At 39.6% G+C, this 27,045-nt stretch overlaps 4 protein-coding genes across 4 annotated transcripts in view; 2 read left to right on the top strand and 2 right to left on the bottom strand.

The window, feature by feature from the left end:
- On the top strand, nucleotides 67-1,212 carry LOC109844788 (putative G-type lectin S-receptor-like serine/threonine-protein kinase At1g61610). Its single transcript, XM_020413918.1, has one exon. It carries the CDS (start codon nucleotides 67-69, stop codon nucleotides 1,210-1,212), a length of 1,146 nt encoding a protein of 381 aa, XP_020269507.1.
- LOC109844787 (G-type lectin S-receptor-like serine/threonine-protein kinase B120) lies at nucleotides 1,210-14,366 on the top strand. Its single transcript, XM_020413917.1, has 14 exons — nucleotides 1,210-1,530; nucleotides 1,623-1,819; nucleotides 2,703-2,913; nucleotides 3,000-3,237; nucleotides 3,319-3,469; nucleotides 3,864-4,163; nucleotides 10,414-11,436; nucleotides 11,606-12,065; nucleotides 12,163-12,273; nucleotides 12,358-12,572; nucleotides 13,105-13,315; nucleotides 13,401-13,638; nucleotides 13,720-13,870; nucleotides 13,970-14,366. The coding sequence occupies exons 1-14, from the start codon at nucleotides 1,473-1,475 to the stop codon at nucleotides 14,270-14,272; spliced, it is 3,867 nt and encodes a 1,288-aa protein (XP_020269506.1). The 5' UTR covers nucleotides 1,210-1,472; the 3' UTR covers nucleotides 14,273-14,366.
- LOC109846487 (calcium-binding protein PBP1) lies at nucleotides 17,833-18,458 on the bottom strand. Its single transcript, XM_020415736.1, has one exon. It carries the CDS (start codon nucleotides 18,312-18,314, stop codon nucleotides 17,976-17,978), a length of 339 nt encoding a protein of 112 aa, XP_020271325.1. The 5' UTR covers nucleotides 18,315-18,458; the 3' UTR covers nucleotides 17,833-17,975.
- The window catches only part of LOC109844786 (U-box domain-containing protein 8), a 1,154-nt gene continuing 79 nt past the window's right edge, over nucleotides 25,971-27,045 (bottom strand). Inside the window, exon 2 of the mRNA XM_020413916.1 lies at nucleotides 25,971-26,912. Within this exon, the coding sequence (XP_020269505.1) occupies nucleotides 26,241-26,912 (672 nt within the window). The 3' untranslated portion in view covers nucleotides 25,971-26,240. The remainder of the gene's footprint in view (nucleotides 26,913-27,045) is intronic.

Below are 27,045 nucleotides of genomic sequence, written 5' to 3'. Positions count from 1 at the left end.
AGAGCGCTCAACAAGAAGAAAACTAAGAAAATAACTTCACCATCTTCTTCTGAATCTCATGTCACTATGAATTCTATCCCCATCCTCCCCCTCATTATTCTCTACCTCCCTTCTCTCTTCATCCTATCACAACCCACAGACACCTTAACTCTAGGAATCTCCCTCACAGATGGCAATTCCCTAGTATCCTCTAGCAATATCTTCGAGCTCGGTTTCTTCAGCATGAATAACTCGAACAACCGATATATCGGTATTTGGTACCACGACTTCTCTCCGAAAACTGTAATCTGGGTAGCAAACCGCGAAACTCCGCTCACAGACAGCTCGGGTTCGCTGAAAATTTCTCCTCAACGAAACCTCATCCTTCTTAACTCCACAAACAGCATCCTCTGGTCATCTAATACATCATCAACATCCCCAAATGAAACCACACTTACACTATTGGATTCTGGCAACTTACAGCTTAACGACTCGCGCACCTACATCTGGCAGAGCTTTGACGATCCTACTGACACGTATTTACCTGGAATGAAGATTGGGCTTGATCTTGCAAGTAACAAGAACCAATTGCTCACTTCGTGGAAGAATACCGAAGACCCAAGGGCAGGGAATTTTTCGATAGGCATGGATCCTGATCGGTCGACACAGATATTTATATGGGAAGGATCGAAGCTGAGATGGAGGACCGGTCGTTGGAATGGACAGGTATTTATCGGTATTGAATATATGGTGCCATTTTATATTGATGGATTCCAAGTTAGTAACTATGAGAGGGAGGGGAAGATGTATTTCTTTTACCCACCTGGGCATGTTTATCGTCGATTTGTTCTAACTTGGGATGGTATATTAGAGCATAGAGTTTGGGATAATGACACTAAAGCTTGGTCTAACATATGGGCACAACCTAGTAAAGAATGTGAATTTTACAATAAGTGTGGCAATGGTGCAATTTGTGAAGATGGGAATGATCCTATATGTACATGTTTGCAAGGATTTGTGCCAAAATCAATGAAAGAATGGAGTAATGGAGATTGGAGTAACGGGTGTTTTAAAAGAACACCGTTAAAATGTGAGAGGAGTAATAGCAACAACGAAAGCTTAGAAGAGGAAGATGGGTTTTTGAAGTTGGAGAGTTTGAAGGTGCCGGATTCTTCTGATTTGTATCAGGATGCGAATGGTATCAGCGGATGCCGAAAAGATGTAGGAAAATAGTTTTGAAGGCTTATTTTACGTAACGGGTATTGGGTGTTTGGTTTGGGGTGTAGATTTGGTAGATATTCATGTGTTGTCCAGTGCAGGAAATGATTTTTATCTTCGGCTTGCTGGTTCAGAACTGAGTAAGTCGGGCATGAATTTATTTTAAGTTTATTTTGTGTTATTTGTAGCTTGAAATCAAGTATGTTCGAACTTCAGATAACAAGAAGAAAAAGAAAAATACGGTAGCAATTGTCGTAGGGATAATTGTCTCAGCAATGGTTGTTTCAGTGCTATGCATCTACCTAGTGATGAAGTACAGAAAAAGAGTTAAAGGTGAAGCATTTGGATCGTATGAAGCAGTTTAGTTTGTAGTTTTTCTTCTCATTGATATGTAAATATTTATGCTTTTTTATTTTTTTATCCAGATTTCATTGAGTTGCAAAACAGCCACAGTCAAGGATTAAATGACCATTTTAGCAGTGTATTTGAAATCAGAGAAGAAGATCAGGATGGAAAGAGCAAAGGTTCACCTTTACTTAGTTTTGATTCGATTGTAGCAGCAACTGAAAATTTTTCTCTCCATAATTTGCTTGGCAGAGGAGGATTTGGTCCAGTTTATAAGGTTAGCTTTCACTGTTTCTGATAATTATGACTAACTTTCCCCAAAAAAGAAAGCTAAGAAATAGATTAAGTTGCCTCAAATGTCAATCATATCATATAAAAACAGTAATTGATAAAGCATTTGAGACTATATACATTGTTCTAATGAGGATATTGGTTGATAACTATATATTCTTGGGTTCGCGTCGGTCGACCGATGAGCTTGTGTCGGTCGACCGACCAGAGCGAACTTCCTGGGCTCGATTCCTACAGGCTTTTTGGTCGACCGGTCCAAGCCTGTCGGTCGACCGGAGCTGGATTTTTCAGCTTTATTGCTGATTTCATTTCAGGTTTTAATCGTCACACATCCAAAACCAACAATACATTGTTCTAATGAGGATATTGGTTGATAACTACATATTCTTGTGTTTCCAAATGTTGTTCGCAGAAAATTGTTTGCAGAAAAAACTCATCAATGTTCAGTAAGTCTAATTGCACTAGTACTGATAAGTTAAAATTTTCTTCTTCCAAAGATTTCCTGTCCTTTTAGTACAAGATTCATCTAATCGACCATAACGTATTTCAGGTTTGTAATTGCTTTAGCTTCAAATTGCAGAAATTTTGACTCTTCAGTTTTCCTTTAAAATTTTTGGATTAGAAAAAATATGAATCTTCTCATTCTTATACGCCCTCTCATTCCCGTTATTTTGATTGATTCAGTGTTCAGGTTCTTTAATACTGGGTGTGTTTGGTTTTTTTTCCCCTTCAATATATTCAGTAATTCTTATCTACAAAAAGTCTGAGACTGTTTACAGATTAGTAAAGCAAAATAATATCTATGTTCAGTAAACTTTATTAAATGACTATCTGAAATTGCTAAAAGTGCGCGTACTGTTTTTTTGTAGGGCACATTGCCTGGTGGGCAAGAAATTGCTGTAAAAAGACTGTCAAGGAGTTCAGGACAAGGCCTGGAGGAATTCAAGAATGAAGTTATCCTAATATCCAAGCTACAACACCGGAATCTTGTTAGACTCTTGGGATGTTGCATTCAAGGAGAAGAAAAGATACTGATCTATGAATACATGCCAAATAGAAGCTTAGATGCATTTCTTTTTGGTAAACTAATTTTACTATACAAGCATATATCAAATTCACATTCACAAAATCCATTTACCATTATAAGTTTGAACTTTTGGGTGCAGATACAAACAAGAACAGATTACTAGATTGGAAAACACGATACAGAATCATCCAAGGCATTGTTCGAGGGCTCTTGTATCTTCATAGGGATTCCAGGCTCAGAGTAATCCACCGAGATCTCAAAGTTAGCAATATATTGTTGGATGAAGAGATGAACCCCAAAATATCAGACTTTGGCATGGCAAGGATTTTCGGGCGTGATGATAACGAAACAAACACAAAGCGGGTTGTTGGTACATAGTAAGATCTTGCTCCTGAAGATTCTTAGGATTTTATGTAAGTTACGCACCAAGAGGCTTATAGTGTGATGCATAACTGCAGTGGTTATATGTCTCCAGAGTATGCAATGCAAGGTGCATTCTCAGTGAAGTCAGATGTCTATAGCTTTGGAGTACTGCTTCTTGAGATTGTTAGCGGAGAGAAAAATAGCACATACGAAAATCCTGAATTCTGTCTTGGCCTCTTACCCTATGTAAGTACTGGAATACTTATGTGGATATATCTATGGGTACATCACAGGAATCTAAATTCATTTATACACTGTTTTCAAGAAACACCATCATCAAAAAAGTTCAACAGTAAACACACCTTATCTATGACTGTTAATGGAACTACTAGTTTTGTAATAGATTTTTGTTCTTCAAATGCATGCATTGATGTTTGCACTTGAGTAGGCACCTGCAAAGATTTCTGAGCTTCAAAATTGACCGATTTTTATGATGATCATACATCAGGTGGGTTTTTATTGAACTTTTTTGGATGAAGTGGTTGCTTGAAAAATAGGATATAAATGAAGGCAGTTTCTTGTATTTACCCCGTATCTAAAATTCTCCCTCTTCCAAATGTTTGATTATGTATCTGTGTAGGCATGGAAGCTATGGAATGAAGATAACGTTAAGGATTTTATCGATCCATCTATAAGGGATTCATGCCCAATAAGTGAAGTATCGAGATGCATACATGTTGGTCTATTGTGTGTACAAGACCAAGCATTGGATAGGCCAACTACGTCACTGGTTGTTACAATGTTGGATGGTGGAAGTAGTGGACTTGGCTTGCCGCGACAACCAACATTTGCTGCAAAGAAAACACCAAGTGAAACTGATACATCGACATCTGATCTTAAACGCTCTGGTCACGTTTCATTCACTACACTAACAGGACGATAGGATTTCACGGCTACCATGAATTATTTGGATATAAGTTTTGTATTACATTATTGGAAGGATTGGTTGTAGATATTACACTTGTGAATATTTTGAATCATCAAGCAGATCGCAGAGAGTTGTAAGTTTGTGATAGGATGACTCAGTAAAACAAGTTTTTTTGGGGAGAAACCGAAAGGTTAATGATGTAAAGTATATAGTAACATTAAAGACTTAAAACTGCAAACAAAGTCTGAAAAACAAAATCTAAGACAATGCAATGTCCTATGTCTATACAGGTCCATTTCTGATGTTCTATATTTCTTATGTACTAAGTTCTATATCCCTTATACCTTACTAAAGTGTAAAGAATCAGAGTGGGTAGTTAGAATTCCCATGTTCAATTCTAATTCTTGACACACGTCTCCCTAATATTATTATTATAAAAAAAAGAACTATTCCGCTTATAAAGCCTTCTTCTTCTCTGAAAAAGAAAGAAAGAAAGAATGAATAGCAAACAAAAGAAAATATCTATAACAAATTGAATGGGAAAAATGTTTGGGATTCGAAACAATCAATCGAACTCTTGCCCTTCCGGACCTTGTGTTGAAAGTAGGAAAGTAGGAATAATACCACAAATAAAGATCTAACTTGCAAAAACAGTAAAAGAGACGAACACACAGATTTAACGAGGTTCGGCAACGTGCCTACGTCCTCGGGAGCCACACCACACAATCTCTTTATTAATTGAAGAAGAAAATACAAGCTCTTAAACAAAGGATTAATCTCTCTGAGATTCTCTCTCTCTTTGCAGTCAAAAAGCTCTCTTTTTGATGTTATTCAAACCCTAAAACGTTTGGGGTATATATATAGAATCCTGATTGAAACAGATTCCTAAACAGAATAGGAACCTGCAAAAAATACGCGCGGTCGACCGACGCGGTCGACCGATTGCAAAACCCGAGAGCAGTTTTCCTACAGGGTTTTGACGGTCGACCGCCCCGGTCGACCGTGACCTGATCCAAGCTCTCCCAGCTCCTGTACACGTTCGCGGTCGACCGGATCGGTCGACCGTGGATCTTTCTGCTCGATTTTCTGTCTTTTTGATTCCAGCTCTTGTCTCGAACTTTGGGTCTACACCCGAACTCTCCCCTTCTTCGCATGTATCTTTTCCCCGAAAAAATTCTTCCTTCAATCAACAATATCCCGGCGATCTCGCCGATCCTCGTAGTGTGGCTCCGCCTTCGTCTTCTACTCGTGAAGGTCAACTGAAGTTGCGCACAACTCCAGTTTCTCAATGGCGACTGCTTTCATCAACATGTCCGCCGGATTTTGACTCCCCAAAATCTTCATTAAATGTAACTTTCCGTCCTCAACTAGCGAGCGTATAAAATGGTATTTGACGTCGATATGCTTCGTTCTGGCATGATATACTGGATTCTTGGCAAGATGTATAGCGCTCTGGCTATCACAATAAAGAACTCATCTCCATTGCTTCAGATCCAACTCTTCCAAGCACCCGTTCAACCAGATCATCTCCTTGCTTGCTTCAGTCACCGCGACATACTCAGCCTCGGTTGTAGACAAAGTCACAATCTTCTGCAGATGTGAGACCCAACTCACTGCTGTCGACGCTAAGGTATAAACATACCCCGTGATGCTTCGCCTCGTATCATGATCACCGGCGAAGTCCGCATCCACGTATCCCTGCAGCACCAACTCCTTCCTCCTAAAACATAGTGGCTTGTTCGTTGTTCCCCTCAAGTACCGCATTATCCACTTTACGGCCTCCCAATGCTGCTTTCCTGGATTGCTTGCAAATCTGCTCACAACTCCCACTGCATGGGCGATGTCCGGCCTCGTACAAACCATCGCGTACATGAGACTCCCAATGGCCGAAGAATATGGCACCCTGCTCATATACTCTCTATCTGCATCTGTCTTAGGTGATTGCTCCTCAGATAGCTTGAACTGACTTCCAAGAGGTGTGCTAACAACTTTAGTATTCTGCATGTTAAACCTCTGAAGTACCTTCTCAATGTATTCAGCTTGGCTCAATCTCAATGTCCCTTCAGCTTCATCCCTACTGATTCGCATCCCTAGAATCTGCTTCGCTGCACCCAGATCCTTCATTGTAAATTCCTTTGCTAGATGTCTCTTCAAATTGTTTATCTCTTCTAAACACAGTCCTGCTACCAACATGTCATCAACATATAATAACAAAATAATGAAGCTGGACTCGAACCTTTTGAAATAACAGCAATGATCCGAATTACATCTTCTGTAGCTATTGTTCTGCATGAAGTTATCAAACTTCTTATACCACTGTCTTGGAGCCTGTTTCAAACCATATAAGCTCTTCTTGAGCTTGCTACACCATCTCTTCCTTTTCTTCTTTAATGAAGCCAACAGGTTGCTTCATGTAGATTTCTTCATCCAAGTCACCATGAAGAAAGACAGTCTTCACATCTAACTGCTCAAGGAAGAGGTCTTCTGCAGCTACCAAACTCAACACCACTCTGATGGTTGTGAGTTTCACAACAGGGGAAAATATCTCCGTGTAGTCTACTCCTTCCCGCTGTTGAAACCTCTTCATGACTAATCTGGCATTGAATCTCTTGTTTCCATCACTCTCCTGCTCGACCCGGTAGACCCATTTATTATGCAAGGCTTTCTTCTGCGCAGGTAGCTGGGCTAACTCCTATGTCTCATTAGTGAGTAGAGAATCCATCTCCTCCTGCATCGCATGCTCCCACTGCTGAGATTCACTCACTTACACTGCCTCTTCATAACACTCCGGCTCTCCACTATCTGTTAAGAGTAGATAATCAAGTGACGAGAGATATTTGGGATTTGGTTTGGGTACCCTGGATGACCTCCTAAGCTCCACGCCCTGGGTAGTAGCTTCTGCACCTGGAGCCTCATCCGTTCTGTGGTCAGAACAAACATCATCTCCCCTGTCTGGAAGTTTCTCTATATCCATGTACTTAGATCCATCTGTATCTGAAATGCTGCTCCCACCCTCATTGAATATCACATCCCGGCTCCTGATGATCTTCCTGTTCTTTTCATCCCAAAGGCGATACCCGAACTCATCAATGTCGTATCCAATGAATGTGCACTTCTGTGACTTAGCTTCTAGCTTGTCCCTGACATGGTCACTGATATGAACATAAGTCACGCAACCAAATACCCGCAAATATGAGAGATTTATCTTCTTTCCACTCCAAACTTCCTCTGGAATCCTAAAATCTAATGGAACTGATGGCCCGTGATTAATCAGGTAGGCTGCCGTATGCACCGCATCCGCCCAAAATGTCTTAGGCAGACCTGCATGTAGTCGCATGTTCCGCGCACGCTCTATCAAGGTCCTGTTCATTCTCTCTGCAATGCCGTTCTGCTGCGGCGTCCCTGGAGTAGTCCTCTCTAAGCGAATCCCATTCGTAGCATAGAACCTCTTGAACTCCTCCAGCTCATATTCTCCACTATTATCTGATCTCAAGCACTTCACCTTCAGATCTGTCTCGTTCTCGACCATGGCCTTCCACTTCTTGAAGATTTTGAACACCTCTGACTTGTGCTTCATGAAGTAAATCCACACCTTCCTTGAGTGATCGTCGATAAAGGTGACGTAGTATCTCGAACCGCCAAAAGAAGACACACTAGCTGGGCCCCATACATCTGTATGAATCAACTCTAGCTTCTGAGCCTTAGGTGGCCTTCCACCCTTCTGGAAACTAACCCTCTTCTGCTTCTCAAAGATGCAGTCTTCACAAACCCCGACTTCCATGGTGTCGATCCCGGTTAGCTTTCCTTGTGAATGTAGAATTTTCATCCCCTTCTCGTTCATGTGTCCCAGCCTGTTGTGCCACATATCTGTACTCTCCTTGCCAGCTGTAATTGCGAGGGTGTCACTCGCATGTGAAGTGAGGTAGAGAGTTCCTGTTTTATTGCCTCGGGCAACAACCATAGTACCGTTGGAGATTCTCCACGAATCCCCGGTGAATGTCGAAACGTAGCCTTCTGCTCCAAGCTTTCCCACCGAAACAAGATTCCTCTTCAGTTTCGGCACGTGTCTCACATTCTTCAAATTTCACTTAGAGCCATTTATCTGTATCTGAACGTCGCCCTTTCCAACAATATTGCAAGGTTCATTATCCCCCAAATATACTTTACCAAAGTCCCCTGCTACATAGTTCTGAAGTAGTTTCCTATTAGCAGTGGCGTAGAAAGAAGCTCCTGAGTCGATGACCCAAGAATCAGAATCGCTATCCATAGCAAGGATCAAGACATCATGCACGATATGAGCCTCCTACTCACCTGCATCCTTCTTTGGTGCTTTACAGACCGAAGACATATGGCCCTCCTGGCCGCAGTTCCAACACTTCCCTTTGATGGACCTAACCTTCGAGTTCGGCCTCTTCTTCACTGATTTCGATCGATTCCTATTCTGGTTCCCTTTCTTCTGGCTTCTGCCTCTCTGCTCGAAACTTAGGGCTGAACCTGAACCTTCTGATTCGGACGATTTCCTTCTAACCTCCTCGGATAGAATCATGCTAACAACCTCATTCAGCTTCAACTTCTCTTTCCCCACCGAATTGCTGATTGCCGTCACACAACCTGCCCAACTATCCGGCAACTGCGATAGTAGTAGAAGGGCCTGCACTTCGTCATCGAACGTGATGTCCACGGAGATAAGTTGATCAACAATCGTGTTGAACTCGTTGAGATGCATCGTGAAGGACCATCATTCTGCCATCTTGAGGTTGACAAGAGTTTTGACTAGATGCACCTTGTTTGCTGCCGACGGTTGCTCGTACATCTTCGCGAGCGCTTCCATAAGCCCCACCGTCGTCTTCTCCTTCAGAATATTATAGGCTACTGATTTGCCGAGCGACAACCGGATTTGCCCTAGAGCCTTCCTATCCAGTACCTCCCAATCACCATCTGACTCCTCTTTCTTCTTTTCCTTTTCCTTGCCCATTAACGGGCGATACAAATCCTTCTGGTACAGATAGTCCTCCATCTGCGACTTCCAGTCGAAGTCTGAACCGTCAAACTTCTCGATCTTTGATTTGCTTTCCTCTGCCATGGCTTTCACACAAATTGCTGAACGAAGCTCTAATACCAGTTGTTAGGGATTCGAAACAATCAATCGAACCCTTGCCCTTCCGGACCTTGTGTTGAAAGTAGAAAAGTAGGAATAATACCACAAATAAAGATCTAACTTGCAAAAATAGTAAAAGAGACGAACACACATATTTAACGAGGTTCGGCAACGTGCCTACGTCCTCGGGAGCCACACCACACAATCTCTTTATTAATTGAAGAAGAAAATACAAGCTCTCAAATAAGAGATTAATCTCTCTGAGATTCTCTCTCTCTTTGCAGTCAAAAAGCTCTCTTTTTGATGTTATTCAAACCCTAAAACGTTTAGGGTATATATATAGAATCCTGATTGAAACAGATTCCTAAACAGAACAGGAAACTGCCAAAAATACGCGCGGTCGACCGACGCGGTCGACCGATTGCAAAACCCGAGAGCAGTTTTCCTACAGGGTTTTGGCGGTCGACCGCCCCGGTCGACCGCGACCTGATCCAAGCTCTCCCAGCTCCTGTGCACGTTCGCGGTCGACCGGATCGGTCGACCGTGGATCTTTCTGCTCGATTTTCTGTCTTTTTTATTCCAGTTCTTGTCTCGAACTTTGGGTCTACACCTTAGACTAACAAAAAAAAAAACCCTCCTCCTAATAGTTGATTTGGACATAAAGACTTCCAACTTGATGATATAATCTGATCATATTTTAAACAAACTATTCAACAAATTTGTACACAAAGCAGCTCAATGCATCACATCCCATGGCCATACATTTCAAACAAAAACTAAAATACTATCTTCTAGAAAACTCATATCAGTCAACCAAATGCACACATGCCCAATCCATGAAGTGATCGTGAAGATTCACCCACTTACCCTCCACTTTATAATTTTCCAAGTCTTCCAATTTCTTTTTCTTCTTTTGCCACCATTCATGCATTTTAGTCCCTTGACTATACATCTTAGTTTTTTCGATAATGACTGTGTGCATGCTGAGATGTATGCTTTGGCCTGCCTCATGAGAAATTTCTATCAAGCTGATAGAAATATTTCAATTAAGTCCTTGTTAATGAAATACGAGGGGTCTCTTATACCCATCACTATTCTCCAAAGAACTACACGGATGGAGACCAACAAAAGTCCAATTTGCTCCTCTAAATATTCTCTGACCAGGACAGTTTGGTTTCAAACCTGACGGCTCTTTTGCCACTTTCTCACTTCCATTATTTTCAACACGCGAAAGAAATCATTAATGTTTACCGCACTTTCAGAAAACATACAACAAAATCTTCTCTCTCTCTCTCTCTCTCTCTCTCTCTCTCTCTCTTAATAGATATATCAGCAATTACGGAGGCAATATCCCCAGTTAATTTCTTCAAGCTCATGACACCAATGAATTCTCTCTTGATCCTCCTCCCTCTCTTCTCTCTCTTCCTAGCATCACAATCCACAGACACGTTAGTCCCAGGCCAATCTCTAACTGATGGCAACACCCTCATCTCCTCGGGCCAAATCTTCGAACTGGGCTTCTTCAGCCCGCAGAGCTCCGCAAACCGTTACATCGGCATCTGGTACCACAACTTCTCCACTGACACTGTCCTCTGGGTCGCCAACCGCCAGGTTCCGGTCCTCGACAGGTCTGGCTCCCTGAAAATATCCACAAATGGAAACATGATCCTCGTCAACGGAGAGAACAAAACTCTCTGGTCATCGAACATTAGCACCTCTACAAGTTCCGACGAGATGACTGTCCAGTTATTAGACAGTGGAAATCTCCAGCTTACCGATTCGTCAGAAGTCATGTGGCAGAGTTTCGATCATCCAACTGATACGTACTTGCCGGGTATGAAGGATGGGCTAGATTTACAGACTAATGTGAACCAACTGTTTACATCGTGGAAGAGTCGAAGCGATCCTGGATTAGGAAACTACTCGATGGGCATTGATCCCGATCGGTCGACGCAGATATTTATATGGGAGGGGACGAAACCCAGGTGGCGGTCTGGGAGATGGAATGGGCAGGTTTTCATTGGGGTTCAGGGGATGGTGGCTATGTATATTTATGGGTTTAAGCTTAGTAATTTTGAGCAGGAGGGCAAGATGTATTTTTATTATTCGGCGTTTAATGCTTCGCATAGGTATGTTATGACCTGGGAGGGGATTTTGAAGCATATGATCTGGCAGAATGATACTCAGGTTTGTGAAATTTTAAGGCTGGTCCAAGAATTTTATTGTTGTTTTCGTAAAATAAATATCTGCAACAGACTGCGGCATCCCCCATAGAACTAGCAACTTCTGCTTCTCTTCATGCCCTGCAAAATTTATTTCCAAATCTTTAACATCCGCGGGTTGGATATTTTCACAGGAATGGTATCAGTACTGGGCAGAACCAGTACAAGAATGTGAATTCTACAACAAATGCGGTAATTATGGCAGCTGCACCGACAGCAACAGCCCCATATGCTCATGTTTACAGGGTTTCGTACCAAAATCAAAGAATGAGTGGAGCAATGGCAATTGGACGAGCGGATGCATCCGAAGGACGCCGTTACAATGCGAGAGAAATATTAGCGACGTCAATAAAGGAGAGCAAGATGGATTCTTGATGCTACAAGGAGTGAAACTACCAGATATTTCTGATTGGGATCAAAGTGTCGTCGAAATTGGTAAATGTCAGCAGACTTGTTTGGCTAATTGTTCGTGCAAGGCGTACTCGTTTGTAACGGGTATTGGATGCCTGAAATGGGGTGTCGATTTAGTGGATATTCATATGTTTTCAAGTGGAGGGGAGAATTTATATCTAAGGCTTGCCGGTTCAGAGCTAGGTACAAAATCTCGAAGCCCAAGTTTTTCAGATTATTGTTTTTCTCGTTACCTCATCCTACATCTTAAGAACTCTTTTTACCTTAATGCGATACGCAGACAAGAAGAAGAAAAATAATGCGGTGGTCATCATAGTGGTAGTTGTTCTGGTAGTGTTTCTTTCTCTTGGGTGCATATACCTTGCTTGCAAACACAGAAAGAGGGTTGGAGGTAAAAGCATTAGACCCGTTAGAATGAGTTTGGTACTTGAAACATTTCATTTGCATTAATGTATTATGTTTTTTCTTATATCAGCATTCATTAAATTGCGAAAGGGTCAGAGGACCACGGTTCGCAATCAAGCTAGAGATGGAGGATCAAATGAGTACTCTGATCGCGCATTTGAACTTAGAGAAGAGGGAGATGATAGAAAGAACCCTTTACTAAGTTTCGATTCAATTGTCGCCGCCACTGGAAACTTCTCTCTATCAAATTTACTTGGTGAAGGTGGATTTGGTCCAGTTTATAAGGTTAGTCTTCCTTTCACTGCCTAAATCAAGCTATTACTTAGATGAATTTAAGCTTCAATGTGATGAAAATGGATTTGATTCTTGACTTAGGGATGATCCATCAGCATCACCATAGCTCTTTTTCCAAAGGGCCAAAGTTTTAGATCCTTCATTTAATCTAATTCACTTTAGTCTATAGTCTTTGTAATGATGCAATTGTTATGGTACTTCGAAGGGGAAAGAAACTCTTCAGAATACATTATTGGTCTTAACATAGAAAAAGTTTTATTTAGCACTTTAGTTTTAGACTTTTAGTTTCTTGAAGTTCTGAATATTGGATTTCAAAGTAATAGATTGCGCTTTAGGAAAAAAAAAAACTATGCTTAAAACTGAAATTCGCCATACAGAGTTTTCAATACTAATTAATAGTCGGTCACATAGATTTTGTAGATTGCTGATTAAGGCATTGATTGTTCGTACATGACAAATCACTTGAAACATTATAAGTGACTTGGACAATGGTGATTTTTTTTTAAATTTATTTCTTTTATAGGGTACACTTGCTGATGGGCAAGACATTGCTGCGAAAAGACTGTCGAGGAGTTCAGGCCAAGGTTCTGAAGAATTCAAGAATGAAGTTATACTAATCTCCAAGCTTCAACACCGAAATCTCGTTAGGCTCTTGGGCTGCTGCATTCAAGGAGAAGAAAAGATTTTGATCTATGAGTACATGCTAAACAGAAGCTTAGATGCTTTTCTGTTCGGTAAATAATTTCACTATAGGCAAATCAGATATATCATACATTCAATTGGATCTGTCTGGCATAATAACTTAAAATTTTTTGACAGATGCGACGAAAAAAAGATTACTAGATTGGAAAACGCGATACAATATCATTGAAGGGATTGCTCGAGGGCTCCTCTACCTGCATAGGGACTCAAGGCTACGAGTTATCCACCGTGATCTCAAAGTTAGCAACATTTTGCTGGATGAAGAGATGAACCCCAAGATTTCAGATTTTGGCATGGCGAGGATTTTTGGACGCCATGACAATGAAACAAACACAAAGCGAGTTGTTGGAACATAGTAAGTTTAACTCTTTACTCCTAAGACTAAAGTTTTTTTTTTCAAAATTTTGACTAATATATTGATCATGAACTACTGCAGTGGTTATATGTCTCCAGAGTACGCAATGCATGGGCTATTCTCAGTAAAATCAGATGTATACAGCTTCGGAGTACTACTTCTAGAGATCATTAGCGGAAAGAGAAACAGCACATTTCATCATCCTGAATCCTATCTTAACCTTCTATCCTACGTAAGTATTATATAGATAACCTCCAATGTGTGTACATATGCAATGTATTATACTCTGTCAGTCAATTGATAAAAAGGGAAAGCATTTTTTATGATGCAGGCATGGAAGTCATGGAACGAAGACAACGCGATGGATTTTATCGATACATCAATACGAGACTCATGCTCATGGACTGAAGTATCACGATGCATGAATGTTGGTCTCTTGTGTGTACAAGACCGAGCAAACGATAGGCCAAATATGTCGGCGGTGGTTGTAATGTTGGAGAGTGGGACTATTGATCAGGCATTGCCGAGACAACCAACATTTGCTGCAGAAAAGAGTTCGAGTGACACTGAGTCGTCGACATTTGATATGAATTTATCAGCTAATGCTTCTATTACTAGGTTGGTAGGGAGATAACAGGTTATATTGAGCTGTAAAATTTTGCATCCTCTGTTTGTTTCTTGATTTTTACATGACTTTACATGATATATATCCAACTGATTTTACATGATTTTTAAGTTTGCATATTCCCCTTCTGCAAGAAATAACGATTCATGCATATATACACCCAAATCATACATGCTATAGGTTTAAGCCAAAATCTGATATTTGCAAATTTACCCATAGTTTTCGGAAATTGGATTTTTCTACCCCCGGCCGCTTCTCCAACATTAGAGTTTTCCACCCCAGTTCTCCAACCATCCATACTTGCAAGTCAACTGGATACTAGAATGAATTAGGCCTAGAAAAATCTAATGTTGAGGAGGTTTCGAGGGTAAATTTGGAAATATCAAAATGAAAATTTGCAAATGCGAATGATTTGGAGGGTATGTATGCCAAAAATCCCATAGAAAAGTATATATTAAGAGACTGGAAACAAAATGAGTTTCATGACATTTTCCATCCTTGCTCACCAATTTCCAACCACTCCTATTCCTTGGAAACAAACTTCATAGTTTGTTTCGCAAGGAATTCTGACATAGTTTATTAATGCAATTGAAGCTAAAGGAAGCTTCGCTCTAATGTAACTCATTTGGTAAGGAGATGTAGATCCAAGAACACTGGCGGATAATGAGATGAGAACAAAGAGTAGACATTATTAATGAGACAACAACATTGTGTTACCTTAAACAAATAATCTTTTATAAATCAGACTAATTAAGTCTTAAATATTAGCATCTAACAATTAATAAAGATTGGTTAGGATTCTTGCTACCCTTGCGAAGGAACAAGAATGGATACTGATCCAAATCCACTGCATTAATGGAGCAGCAAAGTGTGGATAACCTTAGGATCAGTGTACTAATCCTCAACGTCTCTTGTACATTACTAATAGTATCATGATAAGTAGTTCTTTGATACACTATTATGGCAATCAACAAATACATTTTCTTACCAAGATAGTGCACATTCTAGCTTGTTTATGTATTTCAGCTACTAAGGTTATGTTGAGAAAGTATCTAGTGATTCTAATCTATTGTATTAATGTTGTATCAAAAAGATATCAACCGTTCATCAAATAATCTAATTCTAGTTAGCACTTCTCTTTAGCATTCAAAAACCCAACAACAACAACGGACCCATTAACATTCAAAATCGAATATCCAAAAAAAAGGGTTAATTGTGAATAGACGATCCTCTTGTAGTATTATCCAAATGTAAAGAGACCTCGTATATCTCTATTTATTGTGAATAGACCGTATGCAGTTCTACTTGTGAATGGACCTCCTGAGTAAATCTTTTTATCCTTAAAATTGTTAACAATGTTTGGGAGGCGGATAGACCCCCTACAGTTCTATCGGTGAGGATAGACACCTAACTACTATTTTTTTTTATCTTTTAAAAGCGTTGAATAAGTTCACTAAGGGGTGTATTCATACTTGGTTAATACTAAGAACAAATTTTGAAAACCAACACATTTCCAAACTTATTCATCACGAACGACCTATTTGAAACTTATTTGCCAAAAGCGACCCAGTTTCAACCAATTGGCAGAAACTTGGCTGAAACTGGGTCGTCTTTTGTGAAAAAAAATATCAAACTTCACAGGGTAAAAAAACTTCACGGGACTTGAAGTCCCGTGAAGTTTGGTATTTTTTTCCGCAAAAAACGACTCAGTTTCAGCCAACTGGCTGAAACCGGGTTGCTTTCGGCAAATAAGTTTCAAAGAGATCGTTTTTTACAATTATTTTTGGAAATGAGTTAGCTCTTCAAATTTTATCCTAATACTAATGGGCTGTTTGGTTGTATGTTTTTACCATGTAAAAGGATGGAAAGTGTAAAAAAGTTGGTCCCAATGTCAGCTTTCATCACTTTCAATTGTTTGATTGTAGTTGTGAAAATAGTGTAAAGTGATTTCATATGCTGATGTGGCTTGTAAAGTGGTTTCATAAAAAAAAGTCATGATTTTAGGAGAAAGCTGACATTGAAGTCAGAAAAAAATAATAAAAAACAATTCCAACCAATATGATCATTTGAGTAGTGACCACTTTTTACACTTTCCAAACAAACAATTAAAGTTACATGTGCAAACCAAACAAAGCAATTTATGATTCCAATGGAATCAAAAACAAACAAAGAAAAGTATAAAAGTGAAATTGATAAGGTGGACAACAACTTTTCAAGTTGTGTCATAAATACACAAATTTACCAACAACAACCAAACAGCCCCTAACTATAGAGAATTTATTCGCATTAAATACAATTACAAAGTGTCTCTTTGTAATTGGGTGATTGTACAGGTAAGTCTGTTCACAAAAAAAAAAAAAAAAAAAAAAAAAAAAAAAATTAGGAAGGTAGGGCTCCATCCCCAACAAAGCCAGTCCTTTGTTCAGTAATCCCCTTCAGCTCTTTATCGCTGCCAGCCGAGTTCCTCTTGATCATATGCCCGGACTCGGATCCATCACGCACTCAAGACCCGATTAAGAACAAAGCATCATTCATTTTGTACGGTTAGTTTTCGGATCATCCAAGAAGAGTCGTTGATTCTTGAGTCCAAAAAAAATGACACCTAATAATGAACAATAAAATAGCATCCCGGGTTCTTTCCTCCATAGAAATCAAAATCCCTCTCTTTTTTATTTTAATAATGCTCTCCGGTATTGTATAAACGTTCTCGTAACGGGAGGCATAGGAAGCGAGAAAATATATATAAGAGCTAAATATCGTTAATAATGTGGAAACATGTCACGTGTCAAACAGAGGGGAAAAGAAAACATGAAACTACTCTTGAATTTCTATCATGGGCAACTCCAACCGTTACTCCATTTTGGAGTCCCCACTGAAGCATATTCTAAGGAACATGCCAAAATAGAGCTTTGCAACTCCAAGCATACTTCTCCATTTCCAACTCCATTTCAGTTTCTCTCAATTTAACAATTCATTTACTTATTTTAAAAATATATAAAAATTATAAAGTAATAGTTAAATAGGACAAAAGTGGAATATCTAAAAGTAGTTAGTTAGTTTGAAGGGTAAAATAGGAGTTTGCTATAATCAAGAAGCTTGTCGAAAAGATGTGGAGCGAGCGTTTGGTGGTCTCCGGTCAAGATTTGCTATAATCAAGGGCCCTGGACGTTTTTGGGATAAACGAACTTTGCATGATATCATGACCGCTTGCATAATAATGCACAACATGGTTATTGAGGATGAACGTGATGAGCAAGAAGATGTTGTCGTTTCTACTCCACCATCAATTTCAAATGTTGAAGACATAGGCATGAACGATGCCGAACGGTTCCAACAATTCCTGGCCCGGCATAAGAAATTCAAAGACAAAGAAGCACACTTCGCACTTCGAAATGCATCAATTGAACATTCGTGGGAGAGACACGGCAATGAAGTGATGTAACTCTTTTATGTAATACCAATAATGCCTTCGATATGCAAATCGCTTTTTAACGAGGGAATTTACCCTAGAGATTATGATTATTTAATTGTGAGATAAGTAAAATTATTAGGATTAGTCCCCCCAGAAACGAGTTAAGATCCTCATTCTATGCGCATAGAAACTAAAAACAAACACCAATTAATTAGAACAACAATCTCCACACGCCAGGTGTTCGATCGTCTCATTTTAAGAAGAAGAAGAAGAAGAAGAAAATTCACAAAATTACAAAAGCTACGACAAGAACCCATCCTCCGCGACCTGATGCAGAGCCTCGTCCATCAACTCCGGGCTCAACCTCACCATCAGAACGCAGAACTCCATCTCGTTGAGGCCTCCGTCCCCATCCATATCCCCCTCCCTCACCATCCCCCTCAGCTCCTCGTCGCTCAGCCCGCCCAGGCCCAGCAGGGCCGAGTTCCTCTTCAAGCTCTCGAACGTGATCAGGCCCGAGCCCGGGTCCATCAGCAGCCGGAACCCGTTACAGAGCTCCGCCATCAGGCCCTCTTCCCCGAGCTTTTCGGCCATCGTCGGGAGATAGTCTTCGAATTCGACGGGTCTGTTGGTAGCCATATCAATCGAAAGGAAATTAAGTTAATTTGGTGGGTATTCTGGGAAGAGGAAGGAGCTAGCTTTGGGTTATTTTGGGAAGAAAGGGAGGGGGGAACGGGAATATATAAATAGGGAGGAGAAGATGTGTAGGTAGTCGAGATGACAGCTCGAGATGAGTTAAGGATATTCGGTTGATGGGGAGGAAGGAGGTGAGGAAAGAGGAAAGTCCCTTTCGAAGAAATTGCGACAGGGTACGCATGGAAACGTTACGGGGGCGTTTTGGGAATGATTTGTGAGGATGACGAAAATGCCCCTCGTCTCTAGGAACGCTTTCTTTCTCTAGCTTAAGGGCTTGTTTGGATTGAGGGGATTGAGGGTGAAGGGAAGTTAGGGGAACCATTCACCTCCATTCATTTTGTTTGGGAACACTTAGGAGGTGAAGTTAATTCACCTCCATTCACCTTGGTTCACCCCCTAATAGTATAAAAATTGTTACCCTTTCCCTTAACTTCCCTTCACCCCCTACGAATCCAAACAGGCCCTTAGGAGGTGAAGTTAATTCACCCTAGTTCTCATTGATTCACCCCCTAATAGTATAAAAACTGTTACCCCCCAAATTGGGGTGTAACCAAGGGGAAGGGAACTCCCTTCCCTTCCCTTCCCTTCCCTTCCCTTCACTCAGTTTCCCTTAACTTCCCTTCACCCCCCTACAAATCCAAACAGACCCTAATGTAACTTGTAAATTCTATTTTATCCGCTAACATTTATACGCTTCTTCTTTATGTTCGTTTCCTCGTAAAATGCGCCAAGGTTCTTATTGTTAGAAAAAATGCAATTTAGGGTTCAATAGATTATGCGGAATTCTTCAGCTTTCAATTAGCTATTTTTCAAATAAAAAATTGTATCCGTGCGATTATAACTCGAAGATACTAAAATTAAGGGAAGATGAGAAGAACTAGAGTTGAAGCTACACCGACCATTAAGGTTAAGATCGTCATTTAAAGGTGTACAACTAATCAGAAACATGAGATACGAAGAAGTTTCTAGTAAATGAGCAAAGGACGGAGAGGGAAAAGGTGGCTATTTTGGGAAGACCGCGTGTAGCTGTGATGCAGTTGCCGGCCTCGGTTCACGCACTGCGTCATTGGATTCAGTTGACCGGCTATTTCCCAAAATACCCCCGCCTCGCCTTCTGAATATTCATACCGTATTTCGTTCTGTCTAAAATTTCAATAAATCATTTATATATTGTGCTCAATTGACAATCAAGCATGCATTCAAGAACAACAAAGAACTAATGTGTACTATTAAGGCTAAATACTCATATTGGTATTTTAATTCAACCACATTTGTCAAGAAGGTATTTTAAATAAAAAAATCGACGTTAAGGCATTTTAATTGATTAAAATTACCAATTAGGTCCTTTTTCTCGTCGGCGACCACTTTTCCGGCGAGAACTCGTCACGTGCGTGACACGTGATGACTTAATCTGTGTTTTAGTTGATGATGTGGCTCGGTTTGCTGATGTGGCTCGGTTTTAGCTGCTGATGTGGCTTAATCACAATTTAAGTCCAAAACGAACCAACCTGAACCCTAAAAATTTCAAAACAAAGATCAAACTTCCACGCATTCACTCCAGATCTCAGATCCAACTCAATTATCTTACCTTTACCGCTAACAGAAGCAGTCAAAACCCCCGATTCCAGGAACTTCTAGAAGAAAACGCCATGGGAATTCGGAGAGAAGAGAGTGAGAAGACGAATATCACTGCAGACTAGATTGTCGCCGGCGCGGCCATGGATCGATGCAAGAGAAAGAGGTTCTATTTATACGGTAATTTCTCCACTAAATTTTCGCTAATTTTTTTACCAATTTTAGAAATGGGGGATTTTAAAATGCATCGACTCTTATTCTTCCTGCCACTACCACGTCAGAAAACCGGTTGAATTAAAATGCACATGACGAGTTCTCGCCGGAAAAGTGGTCGCCGACGAGAAAAATGACCTAATTGGTAATTTTAATCAATTAAAATGCCTTAACGCCGATTTTTTTATTTAAAATACCTTCTTGACAAATGGGGTAGAATTAAAATACCAATATGGGTATTTAGCCGTACTATTAAAATTGTACTTACAGGACTATTAAATAGAATTTTTTTCTGAGTATCCGAGAGAATCGTATTAGATACGTATCGGGATCGGTATAGTATAAATGTTGTATAATATGAGAGGGATAGAATTTTCTTTTAATAGGCGTGTTGTTTGTACTTGGACCGAGCCCAGTTACTCTTTTTAAGGAGGGGAAATGCTAAGAAGAAAAATTCCTCAAGAACCCAAAATATGGGACCAACATGAGGGACATGTGAGGTGTCCCCCTCCTATTGCATAATGCGCTGGTCATCATTATTTCACAATGAGCTGGTCATCATTAACGATGGTCAGCGCATTATGCAATAGGAGGGGGACACCTCATCTGTCCCTCCTGTTTGTCCCATATTTTGGGTCCCTGTAGCAAAGCTCTGCTGAGAAAGTCACAAAATGTTGTTTGACCTCTGAAGAGGACTAATTGGCTCCCCAAAATATGATAAGATTGGGTCAGGGTTTGATCGCAACAGCTATGGGGTTGATTAGCTCGGCGTTAAGAGTCTGCTCTCGATTTCAAACCGTTTTCAAGGATTTGGTCTTGTTTGAAGAGGTCAGCTCTTCAACCATCAAATCTATTAAAATGGGATTTGGTGGAAACTAAGGTTTTTCTTCTTTGATCGAATGACTTTTAGTAACATATTAAGTCTAAAACTTTGAAAGATGGTGTAAAAGGATGCCTCGTTGCATTCTTTCGAATAAGAGAAATAAAATCATAATTTAGGAAACATAACTTTTTATATTTTCCTAATTAAATTTGTTTAGAAATTTACCCTAGATAGCTACATATATCTGCCCCAAAAATAAGGGAACAGAGAGAGAGAGAGAGCAAGGGGACGTGGCGACAAAAGCCTAATTTGTCAGGGATGGGGCGATGCAGCTCTCAAATCTCTTTCCATGAAATTGTGGGGATAATTAAAAATATTATAAAAGAAGATAGAGATAATTTCTCTGCGTCACTTATTCCTTCCGTTATTCTCTTGGATTCCATTTCCATCCTTTTTTCGGACATTTTTTTAAAACAGACGCGTCCCATGCTCTCTTTTTTTTTTATTAAAAAAAAAATACTCTGTTGCTTTGCTTTTGGACTTTGTCTCTTTGACGTGAAGAAAGCAACCGCATGAAAAAGCTTGCTTTTTATTCCATTGCAAAATGTGTTGCACAGCGAAATACTCTCAGTAATTTTTATTATTAAAGAAAAAAAAAGAGACTCTACCAGTAACCAAATGATTTACATTAACCAAAATGCTCACACTATTCCATTGCAAAATGTCCTACATAACATTGAGCCAGTAACCAAATGATTTACATTATAAGCGTCGACGACGTCGACAAAGTTTAACATAAACATACTAGATATACACGGCTCATGAAATTTTTCCCTACCAGCGCTTCCCCGTATGAGAACACCAACAGTTTCAGTATCTGCTCGAACACTTCAAGAACCAGTGACGCTGGCAGGAAACATTTCTCATGATATAATCTTTTCCTACTATTTCTAATGTAGCAGGCTCATGATATTATCATCACTAGAGAGTTTCACATAAACACACGCATGAGTAAACAAAAGAAAAATAAAGAAGAGAAGGTGTTCAAACAAGGAGCAGAGCAGTTGAAGAAGCCCAATGGCACACCAAGAAACTTAGTGTCTCTTGCTATACAAACCTCTACTCATACATTGTGGATGATATAAAGTTTTAAGAGGAAATTGAACATGCAACAGGATAAGCACCAACTACATGATCCAATCATACGAATTAAATGCCCCTAATATAAAGTTTCCTAAAATTGGAAAGTCATCATGCAATTTGTGCAGACAATTATGGGAGAAAAAGAAGAAAGCAACATGAGTCCATGGGTTCTCCCCGAGCGATCGAGCATATATCAACTTTCTACTAAAAATTTACTTCTGAAGTCACAAAGACATACGTACGTACATACATATACATGTACATAACAGAATACTACCTCCAATCTGTCTAGCTAGCCATCATACATTTTCTATGTGAAAACAGACTTCGACCTTAAAGTATTGTGATTTATTTGAAGAACAAGAACGTGCACCGAAAAGCTAAAGGAAATGTAAAATCAGTTATCCTCATTTTTGTCACAGAATCTCATATTGATGATTCAGGTACAGGTAATAATAAAAACCATGAACAAAACTAATGTAACACTAATTCATATACCCTAAAGTGTCCAGACTACTTTAAGCATATACGATATGCCTTGGTCAGCTAACTTTATAATTTAAAGGCAGTATACTACTTACTACCTTCATAATTCAATATCATAAAACATATTGCTGTGTATGTACCACGAGGATCCTCTATGACTTCAAAATTACTATTCTTCAAAAAAATATACAGAACTTGCTTGGAGAAAAATAACGGCAAAGAGCACTATTAAGAAAATATTCCAAAAAATGTGCAATAAAAGTGGACATTGCTTAAAGTAGAAAAGAACAATTTTGGGCCTGACAGTAATAATCATTTGTCAAATTGCAATTTCACTAGCCTATGAAACATACTAAAACTAGGATTGTAAAACACAAATAAGGCAATACCAGATATGAGAACATAGTCTTGAATCCACACACAAGCATATAACGCAGCAGATTGTCAGATACATTCATTCCCTACCGTACCAATTCAAACGCAAAACCAACCATTTATCGTGTACCTCGTCTGATATTAACGCCAATGGCACAATGAAATGAATGAATCAATCCAAAAAGTAAATATCGGAATGAAAAGAATGTATACTTCACATGTATACTTCACAATCTAAAGACCTCATTCTTGCTTGAACTTGTTTCCTGATCGATACGTGCATAATCTCTCTCCTCTAGTTGAGGAGCAAGGACGACAATATCACTACATCATTTTGCGCTATGTTCATCAAGTTTCTTTCTGAATTGGCACTTGATAAATATTAAGAACCATTCATTACGTAGTAAAATATAAGAATCAGTCGAAGCTAGTGATAAAAATCTCACATTAGAAAAGAAATGTTCTTCTATTCTTCCAACCTCTAACAAAATTCAGGGAAATGTCCAAAACCAAATTAGTTGTCCTCTATGAACCACAATCAACCAAACAAATCACTTGGCATATACACTAATAAATAATCTGAACATTAAGGTCAAAGAAAATTAGATATGTTAGAATCAATATAAACTATAGTTCTCGATCCTCACCATATCTTTGGAATTCTGATGTAGTGGTCAGAGGGACTTAATTTAATATGATATCTGAGCAACCCATGTTCAAATTCCATCGGTCACAACTTTAAAGCGGATTTTCTAGAAATTGACACCATAAAAGGGCGCTCAACCTACGGGGGCATGTTAGAATCAATATAAACTGTAGTCCTCAATCCTCACCGTAACTTCGAAGGTTTGGTGTAGTGGTTAGAGGGACTTAATTTAAGAAGAAAAAACAATTTCAAACTATCAAAATCATTCCGTTAAGAATATCCGTAGTAGTGAGAAGGGGGAAAAAGAAGCCTAAATTATGTACGTGCACATGCATGTACACATACATGCATAGGCATGCGTATGCACGTACCTAATATGTATGTATGTATATGCATATTAAATCTATACTTATAGATAGATGTGTTTGTGTTTTCACCATATATTAATTAAACCAAAATTTTTCCATCTGTAACATCTAAAACAATCAAAGTTTTATCGGAAAACTAACTTCTAGTACTACACTGCATTTTCATGAAAGATCAAGAGAAATAATTTACCAACTATTGACAAATATGACCTGTACATAAAAAAATAAGTAACTATAATAAGTATCTGACTCAATATACAAAAATTATACCTCTTTCAGCCCTATTCATCAAGTCCACAACCTACAGCACTACCATCCAAGGGGCCCATCTCCTGCCCATATATACAATTATGAGTAAGCTGAAATTAGTTAGACGTATGGTCTGCAGATGCAGAATGAAACTTTATATTCAAACACAGGTATGGTGTTTCAAACACAGGAGTTCACCACCAGACACAATAACATGCTTATCTATGTGCCTATTCCAAGCATGCTTACTCTTTACCACGCAAAAACTATATAAAGTGATTTTCTTTTTATAAACAGAAGAACCATAAGTTACAAACATGAAATTAATAATCTATATTGAAAGATAAAAAGCAGCATATAAGATTTCACCTTGTACATGTTCCATAGATGAATAAAGATGGGCATGTCCATAAAAGTCAATTGGTGACACTGAAAGCCAGTGTAAATGAAACAATATAAGTAGCCAAAACCATCCTATATATCATAGATTTAACTCATCTATACAAAATATGAACAGATGCTTTTAATTAAACAAACCACTACAATATAACAAGTGAGCATTAACATGATGCACAAAAAGAGGTACCTCACCTAATCAAAATACAATTATAGCATCATAACTAATCTCAACCTATCCAAATCGTCCCAATCAAAATTTACAAAAATTATTAAAAAAAACTAAGAACCCGAATCATATCTTTGCGCTGAATATTAAATTGCAACAACGTACATGTAACTTATAAAAACAAAATAAAATTCCCTTGTTGAACAAACTTCTAATACGACAGAGCATTTTCATTAAAGATAAGAGAAACAATTTACCAACCATAAGCATGATACTGCCCATCTATTAAATGAATAACTAAATGCGATCTAAAACTGATCAGTCTGATCTAATATACCACCTCTTTAAGTCTTATTCTTCAAGTCCCCAACCTACAGCATAAACAAGTTTTCAAGGGGCCCATCTCCTGCCTCTATTTATAACTATGAGCAAGCGGAAATTAGTTAGAATTGTGATCTGTAAATGAAAGCTATGGACAGTGTTTCAAACACACAACATAGGCGTGAATATCTCAAACACAGCAGTTCACCACCAGACACGAGAACATGGCCACCCATACGCTTGTTTCAAGCATGCTACTCTTTACCACACATAACTGGCAATTAATATTGTAGATTTTAGCCAAAAGAGGCATATCAATTTTCACCTTGTACATAACATAAACGAAAAGATGGGTGTTCATAAATGTCAAAAGCATAGGTGAGATCGACGGGCACCAACGCAACTGAAACAATTTAAATAGCTAAAAGAATCCTGTATATCATATCATTAAACTCATATTTACCAAATTTGAAGTGTCACATTTAATTAGCCCACAAACTAAAAGTACTATAAATCACCGAAGCATTAATATGAAGCAAAAAAAAAAGAAGGTACCACATTGAATCAAGCATCGGCATCGATCTCAACCTATCCATATCATTCCACCCCAAAGTTACCATAATTGTTAAATTTAAGGAAAAAATAGAAGCCTAGATCATATGTCGCCACTGAATATTCATTGAAAGTAATGAACATGCACTTATAGAACAAACTAAACTCCGTCGTTGAACCTTCTGCTGCTACGCTGCATATTAATGAAACATATAAAACAAACTAAACTCTCTCACTGAACCATCACCAACGACTATAGTATATTTCCATGAAAAGAGCAATAGAAACAGTTTATCAACCATCAACATAAGCTTAGCTATTTACAATCATTCTAGGAGGAAGAATGACCCAGTTACCAACTTCTATATAACAGAATTGCATTTTTCAGGAACCACTACCAACATCTAAAGTCCACAAGTTCCAATCTTTCTATATGAACAGGCTCAGTTATTCAACTTTTACATACCTACACAAAAAAGATGCCACCCTCTTTACAAAATTCATCAAAACCAAACGAAAAAGGAAGACCTGTTACCTCTTTCGACAAAATGAGCTATACCCACTTCACAATTCCTCTCTTTAGCTTCTCCAACAACGCCGCCGAATTCTTCCCAATCTTCCCTCCTTCTTCATTGCTCAGCCTCTCCAAAACCCCGAGAAGCCCTTCATTCATCGCCTCAAGACCCAATCTTTCATCCTCCGAACAGACCAAATTCAGCACGGATATCGCACTCTCAACTCCTCTAGCGCTCCCCCGCTCCAAAACCCCGACCAAAACCCTAACAAACCCTTGAATTCTCCCCATGTCAGCTCTCCCCTCCTTGATCTTCCCCAGCTGAGCTAAAACCTCGACAGCCCGATCCAATCCCGAACCCGCCAACTCGACCAAACTCCTCACCGACCCGGCAACCCGAATCAACCTCCTCCGGTTCTCGGGGAACTTACAGAGCTCGTATAACGCCGTCGCCGCCTCCTTCTTCTCCCGCTTACCAGAACCTTCCAGAACGGCGCCCTCAGCGACGAGGCCCACCTTGACGTCGTCTCCGTCGAGGGAGAGGTAGAGGAGCGAGTAAATCGCGAGCTTCTGGAGCTCGGGGAGCTGGGGATCAGCCACGTGGCGAATTAGGGCTTTGGGGATGGAGGAGTCGGCGACCTTTTGGCGGAATTCGGCGGATTTCTGGACGGAGCGGAGGAGGGAGGAGAGGGCGACGGAGTCGGAGGGGTACTTCAGGGAGTTCAGGAATTTGTTGGGACACGGAGGGGATTTCTGGGGCTGCTTAGGGGCAGGATTGGAATTTGAAATGAGGCGGCGGAGGGCGTGGTTGGGTATTAGAGGAGGGGGAGGTGACGGTAAGGGG

Source organism: Asparagus officinalis, chromosome 6 (genome assembly GCF_001876935.1).
Source record: "Asparagus officinalis chromosome 6, Aspof.V1, whole genome shotgun sequence".
Classification (NCBI taxonomy): domain Eukaryota; kingdom Viridiplantae; phylum Streptophyta; class Magnoliopsida; order Asparagales; family Asparagaceae; genus Asparagus; species Asparagus officinalis.
The sequence above is the reverse complement of the archived record's forward strand: the minus strand, read 5'-3'. Positions and strand labels throughout refer to the sequence as shown.